Here is a 22,512-nt window from a genome sequence, read left to right as displayed (position 1 = left end):
TCCTAGGTATCTTAATTTTTTTTGTTGCAATGGTAAATGGGATTTTTTTTTTTTTAGTTTCTCTTTCTGTGAATTTATTATTTGTGTAAAAAATGCCATAGATTTCTAGGTATTAATTTTGTAACCTGCTACATTGCCAAATTCATTTATTAAATCTAAGGTGTTTTTTTTGTTGTTTGTTTGTTTTTTAATGGAGTCTTTAGGGTTTTCTATGTTCAAAATCATGCCATCTACAAATAATGACAGTTTTACTTCTTCTTTTCCAATTTAGATGTCTGTTATAGCTTCTTCTTGTCTGATCACTATGGCTGGCACTCCCAGTACTATGTCGAAGAGGAGTAGTAAAAGTGAACATCCCTGTCTTATTCCTTTTCTTAGGGGAAATGGTTTTAGTATTTGCCCATTAAGTATGATGTTGGCTGTAGGTTTGTGATATAAGGCTTTTATTATGTTGAGGTATGATACCTCTATTTCCACTTTGCTGATAGTTTTTTATAAAAAATGTGTGGGTTCTGGCTGGTTTGGCTCTATGGATGGAGCATCAGCCTTCAGACTCAAGGATCCCAGGTTCCATTCATGTCAAGGGCACATGCCTGAGTTTTGGGGTCGATCCTCAATAGACAATATGCGGGAGGTAAACTGATCAATGATTCTCTCATCATCATTGATATTTCTATCTATTTCTCCCTCTCCCTTCTTCTCTGAAATAAATAACAACATATTTAAAAACAATTAAAAAGTGTTGGTTTTTGTCAAATGCTTTTTCTGCATCAATTGATATGATCATGTACTTTTTGTCTTTCAACTTGTTTATGTGATGTATCATGTTTATAGATTTGTGGATATTGACATAGCATCGCATCCCTGGAATAATTACCACTTGGTCATGGTTTCTTATCTTTTTAATGCATTGATAATATTTTGTTGAGAATTCTACCATCTATGTTCATCAGGAATATTGGCCTGTAATGATCTCTCTTTGTAGTGCTTTTATATGGTTTGGGGGTTAGGGTAATACTGGCTCCATAAAAAGAGCTTGGAAGTATTCCTTCCTCTTGAATTTTTTTGGGTAGTCTGAGGAGGGTAGGTGTTAATTCTTCTTTGAATGTTTGGTAAAACTACCCTGTGAAGCCATCCAGACCAGGGTTTTGTTTTCTGTAAGTTTTTTAAATTACTGCTTCAATTTCATCAGTAGTTATTGGCTTATTTAGGTTTTCTTATTCTTCCTGATTGAGTTTTGGAAGATTGCTTTTTTTTTTTTTTTTTAGGGATATGTCCATTTCGTCTAGGTTGTCCAGTTTGTTGGTATAGAGTTGTTCCTATATTGGGTGCATATATATTTACCAGAGTTACATCCTCTTGTTGTATCAATCCCTTTGGTTTTTTGAAGTGGCCTTCCTTATCTCTTGTTATGGCCTTCATTTTGAGGTCTATTTTTGTCAGATGTAAGTATTGCTACCCCAGCTTTCTTTTCATTTTCATTTGCCTAAAATTTTTTTTCCATTCCTTTTCTTAAAGTCTGTGTGAGTCTTTTGTTCTGAGGTGTGTCTCTTGTAGATAACATATATATATATCAGTTGTGTATTCTTTTTTTTTAGATATATTTTATTGATTTTTTTACAGAGAGGAAGAGGGAGGGATAGAGAGTTAGAAACACCGATGAGAGAGAATCATCAATCAGCTGCCTCTTGCACACCCCCTACAGGGGATGTGCTCGCAACCAAGGTACATGCCCTTGACCAGAATTGAACTTGGGACCTTTCAGTCCACAGGCTGACGCTCTATCCACTGAGCCTCACCGGTTTTGGCAAGTTGTGTATTCTTATTCATTCCGCCACTCTATGTATTTTGATTGGGGTATTTAATCCATTTTCTTTTAAGGTTATTGTTTTTGTGTGTGTGTGTTTTTTTAATATATATTTTTATTGATTTTTTTACAGAGAGGAAGAGAGAGGGATAGAGAGTTAGAAACATCGATGAGAGAGAATCATCGATCAGCTGCCTCTTGCACACCCCCTACTGGGGATGTGCCCACAACCAAGGTACATGCCCTTGACCGGAATCGAACCCGGGATCTTTCAGTCTGCAGGCCGACACGCTATCCACTGAGCCAAACCGGTTTCGGCAAAGGTTATTGTTGATAGGTACTTATTTGTTGCCATTTTTCTTCTTTATGTTTGTGTTTCTCTCTCTTTCTATTCCTTCTTCCTACATAGTTCTTTTAGTATTTTTTGCATTGCTGATTTGGTTGTAATAAATTCCCTTAGCCTGTTTTTGTCTATGAAGTTCCTGATTTCAACTTCAATTTTGAATGATAGTCTTGCTGAGTATAATATTCTTGAATTTAGTCACTTGGTTTTTATCTCTTTGTAATATTTCATTCTATTTCCTTCAGGCTTGATGTGTTTCTGTTGAGAAATCATTCAATAGTGTCTAAGGGGTGATCCCTTTTGGTAACTTTCTGTATCTCTCTTGAAGCCCTTAAAATGTTTTCTTGTAGTTAAAATTTGCCATTCTAATTATGATGTGTCTTAGTGTGCCTCTTTTTGAGTTTATCTTTTTTGGGACTCTGTGCTGTGTCACTTTTTCTTCCCCAGGTCAGGGAAGTTATCTGTCATTATTTCTTCAAATAGGTTTTCTATTCCTTGATCAGCTTCTTCTTCTTATGACATTTCTATTATGTGAATGTTGCTTCTTTTCATTGAAACTCTCCTGCTTTTTTATCCCCTCCCCGCAAATCCTATTCAGATTGGGTATTTTTTTCCTGCCTTGTCTTCTAATTTACTGATTCAGTCCTCATGTTCTTCTAGTCTGCTGTTGAAACCTTCCCTTGTGTTATTTATTGCAGCTATGTCATTCTTCATTTCCTCTTGATTCTTACACATGTTGATAAATTTATTTCCAAACATTTGTACATCCTTGTAACCATTACTCTGAATTCTTTCTCACTATTTTCATGCCTCCCATTTCATTTAGTTTCTTTTCTAGTGAGTCTTCCTATTCTTTCTTTTGGGGATTTTTCTGGCCCTGGGCAACCTGCTTGAGGTCCAAGAGGTTGAAGCCCCCAGTGGTCTAATGGTCCAGGGATACTTAGCTCAGAGGCTGAGTCTGCCTTGAATCTTATGCCTTTATTGCCTCTGGTCTGAGTTTTACTTTCTTCCTCCACATGCCTGGTCCCTCAGTTGTCCATTGCAGATGCTGGGGATTTGCAGGGGCTCATGCACAATTTCTCTGGTGTGGGACTCCCTATGACAGTGGTCAGTAAATTCATTAGTCAACAAAGCCAAATATCAAAGTACAACTATTGAAATTTCTTTTGAGACCTGAAAACCAACTTCTGAGCGTGGGCCATGAAGTTTCAATCACACTGTCTGTGGTATTTTGTGGAAGAGCCACACTAAAGAGGCCAAAGAGCTGCATGTGGCTCTCAAGCTGCAGTTTGCCAACCACTGCCCTACAAGGTCTCATAGCCTCTGGCATGCAATTCATTGCCCAGGGAAGGGTGGTGCTATAGGTCCTTCAGGCTCACACCATCAGCATGGTCCTGGAGCCTGAGTGGGGCACCAAGTGCCTCTGGATCACACATTTAGCATGGTCCTGGGACATGGGTGGGGTTTTGGGTACCACTGGCTTGCATATTTAGTGAGGTCCTAGGGCCTGAGGTGGGTGCCACGCTGTATACCTCTGGCTTGCACCATCAGCATGGTCCTGGAGTCTGGGTGGGGCACTGTGCCAGGTATCTCTGGCTGGGTCCATCAGGATGTGCCTGGGCAGGGAGGAATGTGGGATCTCCCTGGTATGAACTCAGTGTGGCATCCTAAAGAGTGGGATCCTGGAGCACAGGGTTCTTTAGCGCAGTTCAAGAGTTTTCTCTGGTGTGTGCTCATTGCAGATGTCTTGGAGCCAGAGGTGAGGTAGCATGCCACTCAGTATAGGGATGTGGCAGTCATCCCTTGCAAATTATGGCTGGCCAGCAGCTCACTGTGTGAGTTTAGGATAGTCTGGGTGTTGGTGTGCCTGGGTTCCAGGCCTCCTCAGGCCCCCTTCAAGATGGCATGAGCTTCTCATCAGATTCGTACTGATCTGGGAATGCCTGTGGTGGTAGCAGGGTCTCTGCGTCCAGGAGAGCCTGATCTGCCAGTCCCTAAGACTTCTGTGAGATATAACTCTTCCTCACTCATCCCCCACACACCACATATGTCCACACTCTCCCCTCTTACCCTTTACTCACTCATATTTTCTTCCTCCCTGCCATCCTGCTGGCCACTATGTTGGGATATCCTGTTTTTGTTTGTTTGTTTGTTGTTTTGTTTTGCTTTTGGTTGCTCACTCTTAGTTTATACTTGTTCTCTGTGATATTTGGGCTGAGAGAGATAAGCATGTCAGTGATATTGCTGGATTCTCAGCAGCTACTCTGTGTTTGGTGCTTTTTGACATTGTCTTCGCTTCACCTCTGTGATATTTTGGGTGAGACTTCAGACTTGGGAGCAAGACTAGCTTGGAGTGTAAACTGTCCCTACATACTAGCTGTGCCTCAGTTTCTTATCTGTAAAATGAATATATTGATGTCCTAAGTTGTTAGGATTATAGATTATGTGTGTATATAGAAAATTTAGAACAGTGCCAGACACATAGTAAATGCCATGTATTAGTTATAAATTAATGATGATGGGTAAGATGAGTGCTATCGAAAAAAATAAGGCATAATAAAATGGTAGATACAGTAAATGGGGATAGTATATATTTGTAGGGAAAAAGTTTTAAAAAGGTTGATGGTGAATCTCAATCTGAATAAACTTGAATAAAGATAGAGGGGTGGAAGAGGGCAAAAGGGATTGCAGAAGAGGTATGGAGATAGAGGTGTGTATAGGTAATAGATAAAGAGGTCAGAGAGGTAACTTAAGTATACATGGACAAATACAACAAATGTTGTGTTGTGTTTTTGTTCTCTTAAATTTAGGGAATTTTTTGATGAAAAAATTTCAAACTGAAAAGTAGACATAATAGTAAACAAGTACCCTTTTCCCATCTTCAACAGTTATTATTATGACCAATTGTGTTTTATCCATATTAACCGACAGCACTTCCCATTGTATTGTTTTAAGCAAATTCAAGAATTTCTGTAAATTACTTTTAAATACTTCTGAATATATTTCTAAAAGATAAACAACCATGGTACTGAACCTCTTTGACTTTGTTTCACATCTATAAATCAGAACCAGCAGAATCTTCCTTGCAGTGCTGGCTTCAAGGTAAGGAAGGATGCCTGAAGCCCTTAGCATAGGATTTGGCAGTCAATGCCCAATCACTGCTGGCATCATGCTGATGATCTGTCTTTACCAGCCCTTGTTCTTTATTTTTATTTTTCTAGATGGTGCTGTGATGGTATTTTCACCTCTATTTTCTTTTGTCTCTCTATATCTATGTTATACACATTTATTAAGTATTCCTTTATAAATCAAAATTAACTTTAGACTATAATCCTATGTAATAAAATTCTATTATACTAAGTGTTCAGTCTTCTGATAGCCATTCAACCAATCAAAGCATAATATTCTAATGATATGCTAAGGCAACTCAACTGCATGCTATAATGTGCACTGACCACCAGGGGACAGACACTCCAACTGGTAGGTTAGCTTGTTGCTGGGGTCTGGAGCCCTCCCACAATCCCTCCTCCTCAGGCCAACCTCCTGCATCCCTCCGTGGTGCTGATTGTGCACCGGTGGAGTCCCTCAGCCTGCACTGTGCCCTCTCACAATCTGGGACCCATTGGGGATGTCAGAGAGCTGGTTTTGGCCCCATCCCACAGGCCAGGCCGAGGGACCCCACTGATGCATGAACTCGTGCACCAGGCCTCTAGTAGTGTATAAAAAAGAATTGACTTGATGAAAATGAGCTATAGCTCCAGAGACACAGATTCATGTAGAAACCTAAATTGTATTCAACTAAGCCTTTTATAGCCAAAGTTCCCACCCAAGTTCCCAATTAGGTCTGTTTTTTCTAAATGAGGCATCCAGAGTGTGCTATTCTGTTTGGATGGGGCTGGTCTAAGTTCCTTGGTCATAAAAAGGAAGCTAGGAACTCCCTTATAATAGTTGACTCATGTGGCATAAATAAGCAGGGCATAGGCTTATTCTGAGGGTCTTCCTGGTGTATAGAGTGCATTCCTTATCAGCAAATGACTGCAGGTTGGTAATATTCACAAAATTTGGGCTCTTGATTGACCATAGGAAGTCCATCTCAGCAGATAAATTCTTTCTTGGGGTTCAAATATATCTTTCTTCTGAAGTCCACAGCCTTCATTTATTCTCTATTTCCCCTTTTAACTTTCAATGCCTTTGTTCACAGCCTGACTTATAGCTTATGTTCCTTTGATATCTATAACCTAAGAAATACCAGTGCTTGCTAGTCTTCCTAAACTGCTTTGAAGAGAGATGGGTACTTCTTCCCGTTTTATTTTTTTGACAACATTATTGAGATTTAGATAGAACTCACATAACATACAATTCACCCAATTCAATAGTACAATTCATTGGTTTAAGTACATTCACGGATATGTGCCATTATTACCAGTAGATTTAGAACCTCAAAAAGACACCTTGGGGGTGTCCGACTGCTGGTTTAGGCCTGATTCCACAGTCAGACATCCCTCTCACAATCCATGACTACTGGCTCCCAACCGCTCACCTGCCTGCCTGCATGATTGCTCCTAACCACTTCTGCTTGCCAGCCTGAAAACCCCCTAGTTACTCCCTGTCATCCTGATTGACACTTAACTGCTCTCCTGCTTGCCCAATCACCCCCAACTGCCCTCCTCTGCTAACAAAATAGAAAATTTCTTGCTAATTTTAGTCCAGACAGAACATGTAAATACCAGTGGAAAGAGCTTTGGATCAGGCTTCAGACTTAAGTTTTTGTTCTACTTTTGCTAATTACTAATGGTGAGACATTGGGCAAGTCCCCTAATGGTCTCCATTTCAGTTCTCAAATAGGCATAATAAAACCTGAAATATCACAACTTATCATTGTGTAGAGTGAGAGTGGGAAGTATAACATATGTAATGACCACAGGATGTTAGTTATTCATGTGTCTTGGGCAACCATGCAGTATTTTTAGATAAAATATGTAGCGTGCCTTCATCTTTGCCTTCATTGGGTTTTCCCCTTCTAATCCCACCCCACCCCACCCCACCTATTTCCCTTAACTGTTTTCTGTGCTTCCTCTGTGTTCTTCAGACAAAACTAAGTCATTGCCAAAGGGTAAGTTGGTCATAGAGGAGTCCATGTGATGCCACCATTACAATAAGTTTCCCTCCAGGTTTTTTAGTATTAGAACAGAGTGTTCAGCACGTACTGTGGTGAGGGTGCAGCTTGTACTGTGGTGAAGGTGCAGTTGTGTGAGATTGCAGTTCACTCTAATTCCTGGCCACTGTGATGGAAGCTGTGGCATCACATTATTGAACTTTTCATGCTTTCTGTTTGATATGTGATAGTTTGAGTCTATCAACATCTTTGGGGATATGAATCTTTGTTTAAACTCAAACATGAAGAGAAGTGTTTGGTTACAAAAAGATGTGAAGAGGTTCTGGGGAACTGTGGTAATCAAAGAGCTCACATGCTTGCTACGGTTAAAGATCCATTCATTTTTTGTTTGCTTGCATTAAGACATCATAAAATGGATAGAAATAAATTTTACTTTTTAGCCTCAAATCTTGTTTGTAATTCCTATTCTCTAACATTCTTTCTAAGGAAGTGGTTGGCAGATATTTTAGGCCACGATCTCCAATTTTTTTCTAAAGGGTGACATCTTTTCTTGACTTACTTTCTTGGGCAACAGAAATAATCAACATAACCATATTTAGATACTGTTCATTTGTTTGTTCATTCTTTCACGTATATACTCAGTATATATTTATTGAGCACTTACATGTGCTTCTTTCTAGTTCTGGGAACAAAACAATGTCTAAAATAAAAAATTTATAACTTGCTCTAAGAGATTTAACATTCTAGTGGGTATTAATCACTGAGCTTAAATAAAATAGGGATTAGTGCTAAGGAGTAAAGAGAAAATAAGAATTGGGAAGGGGAGAGGAACTATTAGGGAGCGGAGCAGTTGCCATTATTTATAGTGACCAGGGAAGCCTCACTGAGGAATTAGCATTTAAGATGAGTCTTGGCTATGATGGTCCTATTTATGTTTTCAGTTAGTAGTACTGGGGCAGAGAAATCCTAAATCCTAAGTCTGCCAATTCAAGAAGTAACTTCAACATTGTTAGGGAAATTAGGAGCTAAAGCCACTCATCTGCCAACAAAGTGGTCTGAAAGACTTGTGAGGTCCCTATAAAGGTCATGGTGGCTCACGCCCAACCCTCTTAAAAAGGTTGCATCTTTGCAGCCATTAATGTGGTTTTGTAGCAGCCTTAGTGATGCAATCATTCTCCACAAGACCACTGACTGATGGACAGGGACCCATCTAGAATGACTTGGCTGGGGAGTCTTGGAGTCTATCTGTGTCTCTAGGGCCTTGGCTGCTGCCTGTGTAGGAAAATCTCTATAGAAATGACAGTAAGCTTTGCAACTTGACTTCTCTACCTTTAAAATGTTTTTGAAAATTGATTTTATCTTTGTACCTAACCATCTCTTATTCAAAAGACCCCATTTATGACAGTGGGAAGCACTTTGAGAAGATGTCACACATTACCTACTGCCTATCAGCACTTGGAATATATGAATGTTTGTTTAGTCACTATCTTCCCTCCATCAGAATGTAAATGACTGGAGGAAAGGAAGCCTATTTTAATCACAACTGTTAACCTAGTGCTACCAAAATAAAGACAATGTGGTAGATGTTCAAGAAATATTTGTCTAATTGAATAATTAACAGACTTTAAGCAGTGTGGCAACAAGCAACATAACTAGCAACTATATGATAGTGTCTTATGGATTATCTGAAGATCAAGAAATGGTCATGTTGACCTCTTATCAGTAGGGCCTGGACTTATCAGTAGGTCCCAATTGTTGCTCTCTCCTCTGTGTCAATCTGCCTCTCAAAGAAACTCATGTTCCTTAATGAGTGTTCAACCTGGCTTGTCATCTTCTCCCTACCACTACCCAGTTATGACCTTAGACATGGCTTTGATCTCAGTGTGCCTATTTCAGCTCTCAAAGATTCTCATTTTATAACCTGGAAAAGCCAACACCCATTTGTGTAATGCAATAATACATTTCTAAAGGAAGTGGAGCAAGCACCTGCTTATGAAAATTACTTTTTATAAGTAAGTCTGTTTTTGTTCAAGGCAGTTAAGTCAATTCTGTACCTGGCGGGGGGGGGGGGGGTGTTGTAAATAATATCATTCTTTTTTAATTATTGACTTCAATCTGTTTATAAAAAAAATACCAAGATTTGTTTGAGACTTTGTATTTTTCATATGATTTTATATCTGTAATCTCCCACACACAAAAGCAGATATGAAGTATAGAGAATTGAGAGTAAAACATGACTTAAAGCATGACATCATTCTCTTGGAAATAGAGAATGTCATCATGAACTATGAGGCAGCATTAAAATTGGAATAGTAACAGAAAATATTTGGTAAAAGAAAGTCAACAAAAAGCAACACGAGCAAAAATGTTTAGTGCTGTATATTTTTTGTAGTGAAAACTAAAAATAAACTTGCATCAATAGGCAACTAAGTAAACTATGATGCATTTATACTATAACAGGTGGTAAGACAATTCAGACGAATGGTATGATATATACCCTCAAGACATAGTATTGAGAGAAAAGAAGGTAGGTTATAGAATATGACCAGTATAATCCCATGTGTATATATAGAAAAGAAAACAAAGCATATTTCTGACCTGAGATATGTATATTAACTCAGGAAAAGGTCTCAGAGGAATAAAATGGTTAACAATGGTATGTATTGGAATGAAGTAGGGTTAGTGGTGCTTGGTGCAATCAGAGTTCTTCACTTTCTGCTCTAAGCTTCTGTGCTTTGGACATTTTATTAAAGTTATGGTTTTCTTTTGTAATTATAACATTTAAAATTATTGGAGAGCAAAAGATATGATAAAGAGCAATTGAGATACAAGGTAAAATTTTAGGTTAGGAGAAGGAAGATGAAGCACTTCAGGGTAGCAAGTTCTGCCAGTTATCACCGTATTCTGTGAAATTTTATGAGCGATGATTTGGAGATTTCACAGTGGTTTCAGGATGACATATAAATATATCTACATCACTCCAAAATATGTGACCTTGACCAGAAGATCCCCCAATAGACAAAAGCTAAGGATTTTTCATAGAATTTTCACATGTACCTTTTTGTCTATTTGCTTTGTGGGAAATTTTTTATATATTTATGAAACATGGATTATTCCTATCTCTGTATGAATAATTCTGCCACAATAAAAAAGCAGTTTTATCTATCACCGAAATTGTTTCTCCAGCTTGTGACTTTATTTCCACTTGGATTTGTTCATTTAGTTTGTAATTTTTGTTGAGTCCTTGTATACAACTCTATGACCTGGCAGAGAACCGACAACAAGGCCTCTGCTCTCAAGGAGATTATAGTCAGGTGGTGGAGGTGAATGACAGTAAGAGCTAATAAAAATACCAGGAAGTGAGAACTCCTGTGATGAAAATTAAGCAAGGTGATGTGATAGGGTGTAATGGGGAAACGACTTTAAGATAGGTAGTTAGGAAAGACTTCTTGAGGAAGTAATTCATAAACCAAGGCATACAACAAGACAGGAAGGAGCCAGATGACTGATCATTTGGAGGAAAAACATTCCGAGCAGAGGGACTAGGGTGTGTAAGAGTTTGTAGGACTCAAAAATTTGCTGCACGGTTTGGACAAAGATAAATGAGAAAAGCAGGAACATGTCATGCTGTAAGGACAAGGTAAGGATTTTAATTTTATTCCCTATTTGATGAGCTGCTATGGGCAGGGATCTGGAGGGAGGTTAATTACAGAAATCTGATATAAGTTTATTTTTAAAAATATCTCTGACTATCTTTTGATTATAAATAGACAAGAGTCGAAGTGGCCCTAACCAGTTTGGCTCAGTGGATAGAGTATCAGCCTGCGGACTGAAAGGTCCAAGGTTCGATTCCAGTCAAGGGCATATACCTTGGTTGTGGGCACATCCCCAGTAGTGGGTGTGCAAGAGGCAGCTGAATTGATGTTTCTCTCTCTCTCATCGATGTTTCTAACTCTCTATCCCTCTCCCTTCTTCTCTGTAAAAAAAAAAAAAAAAAAAAAAAAAATATATATATATATATATATATATATATATATATATATATATATATATATATATATACATATATATATACATATATATATGAATAGAAGGAAACCCACTGGAAAAATAGAGGAGGTCCAGGTGGGAGAAGATGGTGACTTTAGAATAGGGTGGTAGCTATAGATATAAACTTGCTAGACAAATATAGGATCAGCGATAACTCCTAGACCTAATAACTTCAGCTATTGGAAAGTGTGATTCCTGAGATCGAGGAAACCAGGGAGAAACAGATTTGGGGGAAATCAGTGTCTTTTTTGTATGTATGATGCCCACTGGACATATGTTAGGTAGTAAAATATGCGAGCCTGGAGTTCAAGGAGAGATCAGGAAAAGAGATCCATGTGGGAACCATCTCCATACATAATGGTGGTATTGAGAACCGTGGACATGACTCCAAACTCTCATACTCACTGTGTGCCTCACCATTTATTTAGGTAAAACTCGCCTAAGCAGAATGCTTGTTTCTCGGTCTTCCCCTTTCTAACCTTGTTTTTGCTGTTGATGGTTGCTTTGAAGCCTTACCGTGTGAAGGACAGTGGGAGAAGAGTAGAAAGACACTGTGCTGGGCCTGTAATTACAGTGACAAGAGTGCTTCTCATTTGTGAAGCTCTTGACATTACCTCATTTACTAAAGCTAAAAACTGAGCTTAAAGTGAGCAGACCATATTTTAGATAAATTCTAGATTTAGACTGTGTTCTTTAGCTATGATGAACTAATCATAAATTTCTATTGCTATTATAATAGAAACATCATATGCTAATGTAAGTTACATGAAACAAAGTTTTTAATGCTATTGATTGTTCATTCTCATGTGCCATCGTCTACTTTGTTGAAATACAAACACGAACTAAATAAAATAAGAAACTATGAAAGTATGCCTTTACTTCTAGATAATATTTCCAATTTTGTTTTGACATTTACTTTTATTGGGATAATGCATGGATGTTTTACATTACTTGTTTTATCAACAGTATCCTTATACAACTTTATCTTTATAATAAAAACACTCTTCAATTATTTTTATGCTTTGAAAACCCTTTCTTACCCCCATGTTTGCTATTAGTTTATGACAGATTTTATTTTATTTTATTTTATTTACTTATTTTTTAATATATTTTATTGATTTTTCACAGAGAGGAAGAAAGAGGGATAGAGAGCTAGAAACATCGATGAGAGAGAATCATCGATCAGCTGCCTCCTGCACACCCCCCACTGGGGATGTGCCCGCAACCAAAGTACATGCCCTTGACCGAATCGAACCCGGGACCCCTCAGTCCGCAGACTGACGCTCTATTCACTGAGCCAAACCAGTCCCTGCTTATTTTATTTTTTTATCTTTTTTGTTGAAATGTCTCCTTTCCCCTCATTATCTCTTTCTAGCCTGCCTCTACTCTGCACCCCAGGCCTTCACGACACTGATTTATTTTATTTTTTGACTTACAGATCCAAATGGATTAATTGTGTCGTTTGGGGTGAAGTATAAACTTTATTTTTTACATCCTCAACGGAAATTGCATTAAAAAATATGGTTGAGCCCTCATTTATCTTGAATGATTCTTACTCACTGCAGATCAACTCTCCAGCTCTCCTACTGGCACATGGTGACCCCGTGACCCTGATTTAGTAGGACAAAGGAATTCACATCAGCCCTGAGCCTGGAAAGATGGTGTCACAGTCCTTGGGCCAGCAGGATTTTCCTGTGGAGCCCTGCGGAGGGGTGAGTGATGACGCCGGTGACACTGATGGTTCACCCAGCCTCCTGGACACTGACGGCCCCTCTTGCCTATCAGACGTCAGGTTCACGAGGCACAAAGCTGCCTGGATTAATCCCCAGGCTATGCAGCTTCAGCTGCGGGATTTGCCGCTTCAGGTGCCTACAGTGAGGAACATTGGCAGCAACTCTGTGGGGGATACTGCCTCTCCCTTGGGCACTTCACCTTTGTCTCTTGAGAACTCCATGGTGGAGACACCACTGTGGAAGGACACCGCGGGCTCCATGGATAGCTCGGGTAAAAAGAGCAGTGACTTTTCTTTTAACCCCGTGCAAGAGCGCGCAGAGCCCCCAGGACGCTCTCCTTGGATGTCTCCGTTCACAAGCTCCAAGATTTTGACGGCTTCCCTATGTCCTGAAGCTGACAGTGCTTGTTTCAAGCCTTCTCACCTGACAGCTTCCACTGACGAAGGTAACTTTAGTCAGGGACTTCCCTCATTCCTATCTGTTCACACACTTGCTTTGTCTTGACCTAAAGCCTGCCTCACTGTCTTCCTCATAAGAAAAAAATGTCAAGAGTTTACTCATAGACCAGAAGCCAGTGCATTAAGTCATTTAATATTTCCTTTGGCCCATCTACCTGGACCATCACAGCTGTGAATTCAAGTATTTCCTTTCTCCTTAGACTGCAGGGAAATGCCATCCTAGGTCAACATAGTTGTTAATCAATGCCACCAGTTAATTTTGAACTGCTGTGCGCCTTCAGGGACTTCCAGCTTATGAAATTACCTGCAAGGCAGGCATTGGAAGTACTCTCAATTCACTGTGCTGGTGTTTCCCTACAGAGTGGGCTCCATTGCACACCAGCACACCAGTACTTACTAGGAAATGAACTTGCCTTTCCTGTTATATTTACCTGGATAGAGTGTGACTAGAAAGCTGTCAGTATTAAAAATAGTAACCATGCCCTGGCTGGTTTGGCTTGGTGGATGGAGCATCAGCCTACGGACTGAAAGGTCCTGGGTTCAATTCTGGTCAAGGGCACATGCCTAGGTTGCAGGCTCCATCCCCAGTGGAGGGTGTACAGGAGGCAGTCAATCAATGATTCTTTCTCATCATTGATGTTTCTATCTCTCTTTCCCCCTTCCTTCCTCTCTGAATTTAATAAAAATATATTTATAAAAACAAAAATAGTAACCACAATTTCCCAAAGGCTATGCAAAACTTTTTTAGAAAATTAAATTAAGGGCTCCCTGTGGGATCCCTTAACACAACCCGTGTGGTTTAGGACCCACTCAGAGTCTGGTTTCTGGAGAAGGCCGCACACTAAAATGAATGGACTGGAAAAGAGTTAATTTGGGAAAATGGGGGCCAGGCAGAAGTCCACCTTTAGGGGCGGACTACTCCTTCCTCTGGCCTTTTACCATTCCTTCTATTGAGATTCTGAGACAAAGACATCTCTTAGGCAGGAAATTCCAACAATAGAGAATCAATAAGAATTTACCTATGATTAACAAATTAAAGTTGCTTCAACTACCACTATCTCAACTAGACTATGAGTTAATAGCTCTGACCATTCAGAGCCATCCAGGTTGGCCAGCTCTTTTTGCATTTTACCACTAGCAACTCAACCTTGACAATGAGTTAATAGCTCCAGCCATTCAGAGCCATCAAGGTTGGCCAGCTCCCTTTACATATTATTACCAGTGACAATGTTCGGTTTTGGTTTCCAGCAGCTCCCGTTGCTATGAAGTGATGCACATATTCCTAAAATACTGAAATTCCTAAAAGGAGATAATCCATGCAAAATGCCATTGAGGAGTCAATAAATTAGCTATCATTGTTATAATTTGTAGCATGCTTATTTTATTTTAAAATATTCATTATTTTTATATTCATGCTTTGCATTAATTTATATTTCTGTTAGTCAATGAAGTCAAGTAGTCAATGAAAGTTCTTCTGTCAGAACAATTTTAAAAGCTGCCTGTGTGATATGTGTGAATTTGTATGTGTGCATGCTTGTATGTATTTATTGTTGTGGGGTCAAACCCTGAGTTCAAAATAAGACCACCGGAGGCTGATGATTGATTAAAAAAAAAAAAAAAAAAAAAAACAGGCAAAGATTTATTGAAAAACTGGCCAGGATGGCCACAAGAGCACCACACGCAGGTGGCCACACTCACAACCACACCGTTCCAGGTGTAGGCAGTCTTTTTAAATGTCCAAACTACAGGAATTTTCTAAATTCTAAAATCTAAAGGCTGTGAACATTGCAGAGCTCAGCAGTTAATCTCTAAAGGTTATCTACAGTTTCTACCCCTGAAGCTACTGAGTCAGTAGGAATCAATCTCCTGTAGTTCTGGTCGCAGGCACAGGAAAATTGCCTTAGCCTCCAGGTCTCCACCTGGAAGCTGAGATAACTACCCTATGTTTAAGCAAGTGCAGAAGCCAGAATGGCAGGGTTAAAATTCAAACAGCAGTTTTTACTCAAGTATGGTTGCTACCAAATTTCATTTATATCTCACTAGCAGTGTTGTGGGGTCGAAACCTGGGTTCAAAATAAGACCACCGGAGGCTGATGATTAATTAAAAAAAAACAGGCAAGGATTTATTGAACTGGCCAGGACAGCCAAGAGAGCACCACACGCAGGTGGTCTCCACACGACTGCACCGTTTCAGAGGTAGGCAATTCCTTTTAAAGGTTTAAACTGCAAGAATTTTCCTTTTGTTCCTAAATCCTAAAGACTAAATTCTAAAGACTGGGGACAGCCCGCAGGGTCGGTTCCCAGTCCCATCCTGTTGGACATTGGAATGTGGCCCTATCTTGTGATAGCGATAACACAGATGCAGAGCTCAGCGGAGACTAAAGGTTATCTACAGTTTCTATCCCTGAAGCTACTGAGTCAGTGGGAATCAATCTCCTGTAGTCCTGGTCCCAGGCAAGGGAAAATTGCCTTAGCCTCCAGGTCTCCACCTGGAAGCTGAGGTAAGTATTCCGTGTTTAATCAGGCAGGAGCCAGACTTAGCAGGGTTAAAATTCAAACAGCAGTTTTTACCAACGTATGGTTGCCACTATATTTCAGCAGGAACTAGTCATCCCCTTTCCTAAAGTATGGGGTTTATTTGTTCTATTGAAAACTTGGAAAAGTCAAAGATGATGATAGTCTTCAACACATTAATCATTGCTGAAGAGTAGCAGATTTGGGGCAATCTTTCAACAGACTAACTAAGAATAAGAACCAAATTTGAGCAAAATAAAACACTTTGATTATAGGCCTTTTTTCTGTCTTTTTGCTCATCTGCTGGGATAGTTCTAAGGCGAAGAGTAATTTGCAAATTTAGTGGTTGCCAGATAGGAGATTAGTCTCCTACTAGATTGCCTCACAGGGAAGAGTGAAGAGAACATGGAGAAAAGGGAATGCCTTCTTCCCCTGCAAACCACCACCACTATGACATGCTATGTAGTACAGTGTTACAGAAAACCGAAGAAGAACAAAGCAATACTTAGAGACATGGAGTCACATTTATTACGCCAGAGGGTCTAGAGCAGTGTTTCCCAAACTTCTCTCAAGATGAGAATCTGTTTTAAAGCACTAGTTAAGTATACAATTTTGCCTATATGTTCCCAAAAATTCTAGTTTAGCACTTCTTAGTTGGGATTCAGGAATCTGTATTTTAACAACTCCACCAGGTGATTCTCATCTTGAGAGAAGTTTGGGAAACACTGGTCTAGAGGATAATGTATCTCAAATTCTGGGCCCCAACATGCAGGAATTCTCCCTATTTATATGATCCTACCCTCTTTGTCTCCCAAATATGGAGTGTTTCCAGCCCCCTTTTTCAAGTTCTTAAAGAGCCAGTGTGTACTGGAGCCTTGAGACCTCAAACAGAGGCCTGGCCTGGCGCCAGCACTGATGACCTTGTCTGGGGAAGTTCAGTAGCTTAGCTGAAGTGGGAGTAGTCTTAGCAAGCAAGAATTTACGGAGCCAATTAGCAGGGTTAAAATTTTAAACAGCAGTTTTCATATAAGATGGATGCTTCAACAGAAGGGTCTCTTTAGGGCCTAGTATACACTTGACCCAAATCATTTGTTGTATCACTGCATAGAAATGGTTGTGAAATTTTAAATTATCCTGTCTTTGTCTTTATAGAAAATAGGTACTCCAGCCCCAACAATCTCTCTGAGTACCTTAAAAAAAAACAAAAAACAAAAAAACCTCTGTCTTTTGGGAGTATTTCTTCAACTTGGTGAAGGGATTCCAAGGGATTAAAAAAAAAAATCCTGATGATCAGGTCTTTCTGTCTCTGGTGTGTGTGGCAGCAATGGGAGAACAGGCATTTGCGTCTACGACTTGGGATTTTCCTGTGACTGGTGCACCTCTAGTGGTAGCAGCAGGGTTTTCCTTCCCTAGATAAAATGGTAGGAAAAGACCCGTTGGGCTGTCAGAAACAATTCCAGTTTCTTCATTTGCATAGAATCTCCACATTTACAAAGCACTTTCACATTCTTTACTCTTTTGACTTAATAAATACCCCAGTTCAAGGAATGAGGAAAAAAAAAAAATATATATATATATATATATATATATATATATATATATATATATTTGATTTTTTTTACAGAGAGGAAGAGAGAGGGATAGAGAGTTAGAAACATCGATGAGAGAGAATCATCGATCAGCTGCCTCCTGTATACTCCCTACTGGGGATGTGCCCACAACCAAGGTACATGTCCTTGACCAGAACCGAACCTGGGACCCTTCAGTCCATAGGCCGACGCTCTATCCACTGAGCCAAACCAGTCAGGGCAGGAAAAATATATTTTTTAAAATATATATTTATTGATTTCAGAGAGGCAGGAAGAGGGAAAGAGAGATAGAAACATCAATGATGAGAGAGAACATTGATTGGCTGCCTCCCACACAACCTCTATTGGGGATCAAGCCTGAAACTCGAGCATGTGCTCTGAACAGGAACCAAACCATGACTCCTCGTTCATAGGCAGATGCCCAACCACTGAGCCATGCCTGTTGGGCTATAATATATTCATTTTATTTTATTTTATTTTATTTTATTTTATTTTATTTTATTTTATTTTATTTTATTTTTAAAAAAATATATTTTATTGATATTTTACAGAGAGGAAGGGAGAGAGCTAGAGAGCTAGAAATGTCAATGAGAGAGAAACATCAACCAGCTGCCTCTTGCAACCAATGTACATGTCCTTGTCAGGAATCAAACCTGGGACCTTTCAGTCCGCAGACCGACGTTCTACCACTGAGCCAAACCGGTTTCGGCTATTTTATTTTATTTTTTAAAGTATTAAAAATAATAGTACATATATCTCCCTTTTTCTTCCCAATGACCTTCCCCAGCCTCTCCTACTCCCCTTCCCCTGCCCCCTGTATACCGCCCCCCCCCCCAGTGTCTTGTGTCCATTGGTTATGCTTATATACATGCATACAAGTCTTTCGGTTAATCTCTTACTCCACCCCCCCAACACTCCCAGCCTTCATGTTATAATTTGACAGTCTGTTCGATGCTTCTCTGCCTCTGTATCCTTCTTTTTATTCATCAGGTTATAATGTTCTTTATCATATATATATATATATATATATATATATATATATATATATATATATATATAAGCCTAAGCAACTGTTATGACTGAATGACTGGAACGACCTGTTGACCAGTTATTATGACATGCACTGACCATCAGGGGGCAGATGCTCAATGCAGGAGCTGCCCCTGGTGGTCAGTGCAGTCCCACAGCCAACCTCCTATGTTCCCTCCTCCCTGCCAGCCAGCCCCCCGATAGGCCTTGACCACTAGCCAGGCCAAGGGACCCCACCGTGCACTAATTTGTGCACCAGGCCTCTAATCCATAAATGAGTAAGATCATGTGGTATATTTCTTTCACTGCCTGGCTTATTTCACTTAGCATAATGCTCTCCAGTCCATCCATGCTGCTGCAAATGGTAAAAATTCCTTCTTTTTTAGGGATGAGGAAATTTCAATGCATAGACTCAGCTGGTACATGGAGAGCTGGAACTGGAATCTACACTGATTAATCTCTGTACTTTCCTCTAAGTTCAGGATCCAAAAATAATGACTGGGTCAAATTCAGCCAGCCTCCTGATTTCACAAATAATATTTTGCTTGTTTTATCTATAGCTGCTTTCTCACTACAATGGAAAAACTGAGTAGTTGGAACAAATGCTATATGGACCTCATATCCTACAATATGTACTAGCTAGTTGCTCTTTTCTGAAAAAAATTTGCCCACTCTAGATGGCTTCTGAATCTAAGAGGTTCAAAGTTTTCCATGGCCCCGACCAGCATGGCTCAGTAGTTGAGCATCGACCTAAGAACCAGGAGTTTACAGTTCAATTCCTGGTCAGGGCATATGCCCATGTTGCGTTTCAATCCCTATTATGGGGTGTGCAGGAAGCAACCGATCAATGATTCTCCCTCATCATTGATGTTTCTATCTCTCCCACTCCCTCCTGCTCTGAAATTAAAAAAAAAAGAAAAGAAAAGAATTTTTTTTTTTTTTTCCCCATGGAACAGTAGCTTCCTTGAGTGATTTGAGTGATCCTGCTTGTCTCTCTGTCACCCTGAGAGCTGTATAATCATCAAGACATTGGCATCATTTTCTTCTAATTTAGTAGATTGGGACAACCCAGCTTTTATGGCTCTCACAAATAATCTTTGGACTTAAATGCTATAATAAGAAATTGCATGTGTTTTGCTGGTGTTCATTGCCAGTAATGGAGTTGCTTAAGGGTACAGACTGGATGAGTCAACTGAATATACTTTCTGTAATTTCTTCTTGTTTTTGATTGGAGGAAGACCATTTTAGAGAAACAAAGCTGACATTTTTCAGATACTTTCTTTCTGCAAACAGGAAGTTTGTGGTCAATTGCAGGGAGTTAGAGAAGTGAATCCATGACTCTTATGGCTGTTTCTAGATTGTTTCTTCTCACCTTTCTTCATCTCCTTTAAGTAGTTTCCATGATTCCCTTGTCTTTCTGCCTCATTGGTCTCCTCCATCCCAGGGTTCTTCCAGGTGTTCTTATTGTTCCAAGGGCCTCTTGTAGAATGATCACCATTAAGGCAATATCTGCAAGCCAGAGAGTCATTCTTCTTTTGTCATCCTAATTTATTCTAGAGTTGTGTTAATTAAAAAACAATATTTAAAAGCCACTCCCTACAATCATTTTGTTTTCTTAAGTAATCTTTGGACTTCCTTTTCTCTATTTTAATAACTTTCTGTATTGTCAGGTGCTGTTCAAATAAATGGAAGAAGCATCTTGTTAAATTCCTTCTCACCAGAAGCATTCATGCTTCCAGTTGATGTAGAAAAGGTGAATATTTTACTATTACTTTCTTTTTATGCCACAGAGAGTGTTAATCCTTTAGAATAGAGCTGTCATGATTTAAATTTGGAAATTTCACTTCATGGGGCATGGCAAGTAGGTTTCATTTCAGCAATTGATTGATAGAGGGTGGAGGCTGTCAAGAGCTCCAAGCTGAGAATGGTTCTGAGGCAGTGTCTATGCTCAGCTGGAAAGTCTGTCATGATTGATAAATGATGCCAACCATTGGGCCATCACCAATCTAGGGTTTTATATCACAAGAAATTCAAATTGGGTTGTTTATTGATTGAAGTGGCTATGTCTTATGTCTGAAAGATATGGGCTATCCTTTACAAAATAACCTCTAATTAACTCCATTTAAATACAGCTTCTTGATATATATATATATATATATATATATATATCAAGAACATTTATTTGGTAAACTACAGAGGTAGAAAAAGTAACTCCTAGAAGAAATGGGCTTAGGAGACAATTTATGGAGGTAAAGGAAGAGTCCTTGGAGCTTGGGAGTGAGAAAGCTAACAGTAATGTGCCTGGGGTGGGAGGTGGCGGGGTGGGGGTGGAGAGGGAAGGAAAAGGAAAGGGAAAGGCACAGGTATGCTCCTGGGAAGGAGAGTGCCTGCTTCTTGATTTTTTTTAAATGTAATATACCTCAATGAAAAAAAGAGTTGATTATCCTTTTGCATTTTAACTGATGATTTTTTTCTATAGGAAAATGCCCACTTTTATGCTGCAGATATGATTATATCAGCAATGGAGAAAATGAAGTATAACATCCTGAGTCAACAGCACACAGAGAACTGGAGTATAGAAGAAGCCGGTGGGTCACTTGGGAATGATCAAACTGACTCTGAAATGACCTTTTATACCAATATAAAGCAGGAATCTGGGTCTTCCACTTTTTCAAACAGTGGCTATGAAGGCAAGTGGGGCAAATATGAGAAAGCTTTATGCTGTAATCTCTACATATATTTGTCTCCTCTGTCAAATCTGGAAGTACATCTTTAAATCCTTTGTCTAAAACTTCTGAAATAACCTACTACTATGTTATCCTCATCATTTGTGCCATTTGGTCTTGGGATCGGTTAGTATGCTCCAACAATCAATGTGTTGTTGTTGTTTTTCTTGGATTTCATCCTAATTTTTCTTTTGGCTATGACTGAAGTTTTCCATCTTCCTTTGCTTTCTGTCAACATAGCATTCTCCTGACTCTTCTTCCTTTCCAAGTCCTCTTTCATTCACTCCACAAACAAGGAGCCTGAGAGGTGCTGGGTGCTGGGCATCTCCAGGCAACAAAATGTGCTCCTTCCCTCCAGGAGCTCTGTGGTGGAGCCGGCTGTGTGGGATCACTGGGTAATAGGCAGGGACCCAGGGCAGCGGATCTCAGAGTAGAAGGAGCTCCTGGAGGGGAGGATACCTAAGCCGAGAACTGAAGACAGGGTTTGTCATTTTCTTACCATTTCTGAAGTGTGAGTCCTGCTTCGGTCCTAGATTCTTCTTTCTACCCAGAGATTTTATCCACTGCAACATCTTTTCATTATTCCCTCTCTGTTGACATATCTCAAATCTGTGTTTTCAGTCCTGCAACTCTTTACATGTGCTTGCTCAGTATGGCTGGGACTTGTGGAACACGTACACCCGAATGGCCTCCCAGGATCTCCAGCTTAACACGTCTAAACCAGTCATCTCTCTTTTATTTGCTCACAAGCCCCTTTATGAAAAAAATAAGAAGAAAAAAAAAAAGATTAAAAACAAATGCTTGCTTTGCTTTTTGACATCCTTTACCTGCATTTTAATCAGGACCCTTTCAGGAGGGAAGTACTCCCTCCCCGTAGTACACATGTAACACAATGCCTGGCATAAAATAGGTGTGTAACAAATTGTTGAATCCACTACCTGGCTCAAACTAAAAAGGAACATTATTTAGAAAGTATATAGAGCATCCTCACTGAACCCAGTGATGGGAAATATAAAACTGACCAGTGAAAAGGCAGCTCTGGCATCTGTATTTTCTGGGGCAACAAAATGCAATTGCTACTCTTCATGCATGCAGTTGCTTCATTCCCCTTTCCACAGCCTGACTTCTTCATGCCTACCCAGCCCTT

General features: G+C 39.6%; 1 protein-coding gene across 11 annotated transcripts in view; it reads left to right on the top strand.

Moving 5' to 3' along the window:
• The window catches only part of RUBCNL (rubicon like autophagy enhancer), a 61,505-nt gene that overhangs the window by 14,090 nt on the left and 24,903 nt on the right, over window positions 1–22,512 (top strand). For 2 of the 11 annotated variants that reach the window (XM_084879385.1, XM_084879375.1), the window contains exons 2-5: window positions 12,755–12,788; window positions 12,882–13,494; window positions 20,310–20,392; window positions 21,119–21,329. In XM_084879385.1, the coding sequence (XP_084735511.1) occupies window positions 12,975–13,494; window positions 20,310–20,392; window positions 21,119–21,329 (814 nt within the window). In that variant the 5' untranslated portion in view covers window positions 12,755–12,788; window positions 12,882–12,974. Of the gene's footprint in view, window positions 1–10,221; window positions 10,907–12,754; window positions 12,789–12,881; window positions 13,495–15,637; window positions 15,704–20,309; window positions 20,393–21,118; window positions 21,330–22,512 lie in introns of those variants that run through there. The other 9 variants (XM_084879378.1, XM_084879382.1, XM_084879381.1 and 6 more) reach the window with 9 other exon arrangements.

The sequence above is a fragment of the Pipistrellus hanaki genome, assembly GCF_964339955.1.
Source record: "Pipistrellus hanaki genome assembly, chromosome: 3".
Classification (NCBI taxonomy): Eukaryota; Metazoa; Chordata; class Mammalia; order Chiroptera; family Vespertilionidae; genus Pipistrellus; species Pipistrellus hanaki.
Note: the sequence above shows the minus strand (reverse complement) of the source record. Positions and strands in the feature narration are given on the sequence as shown.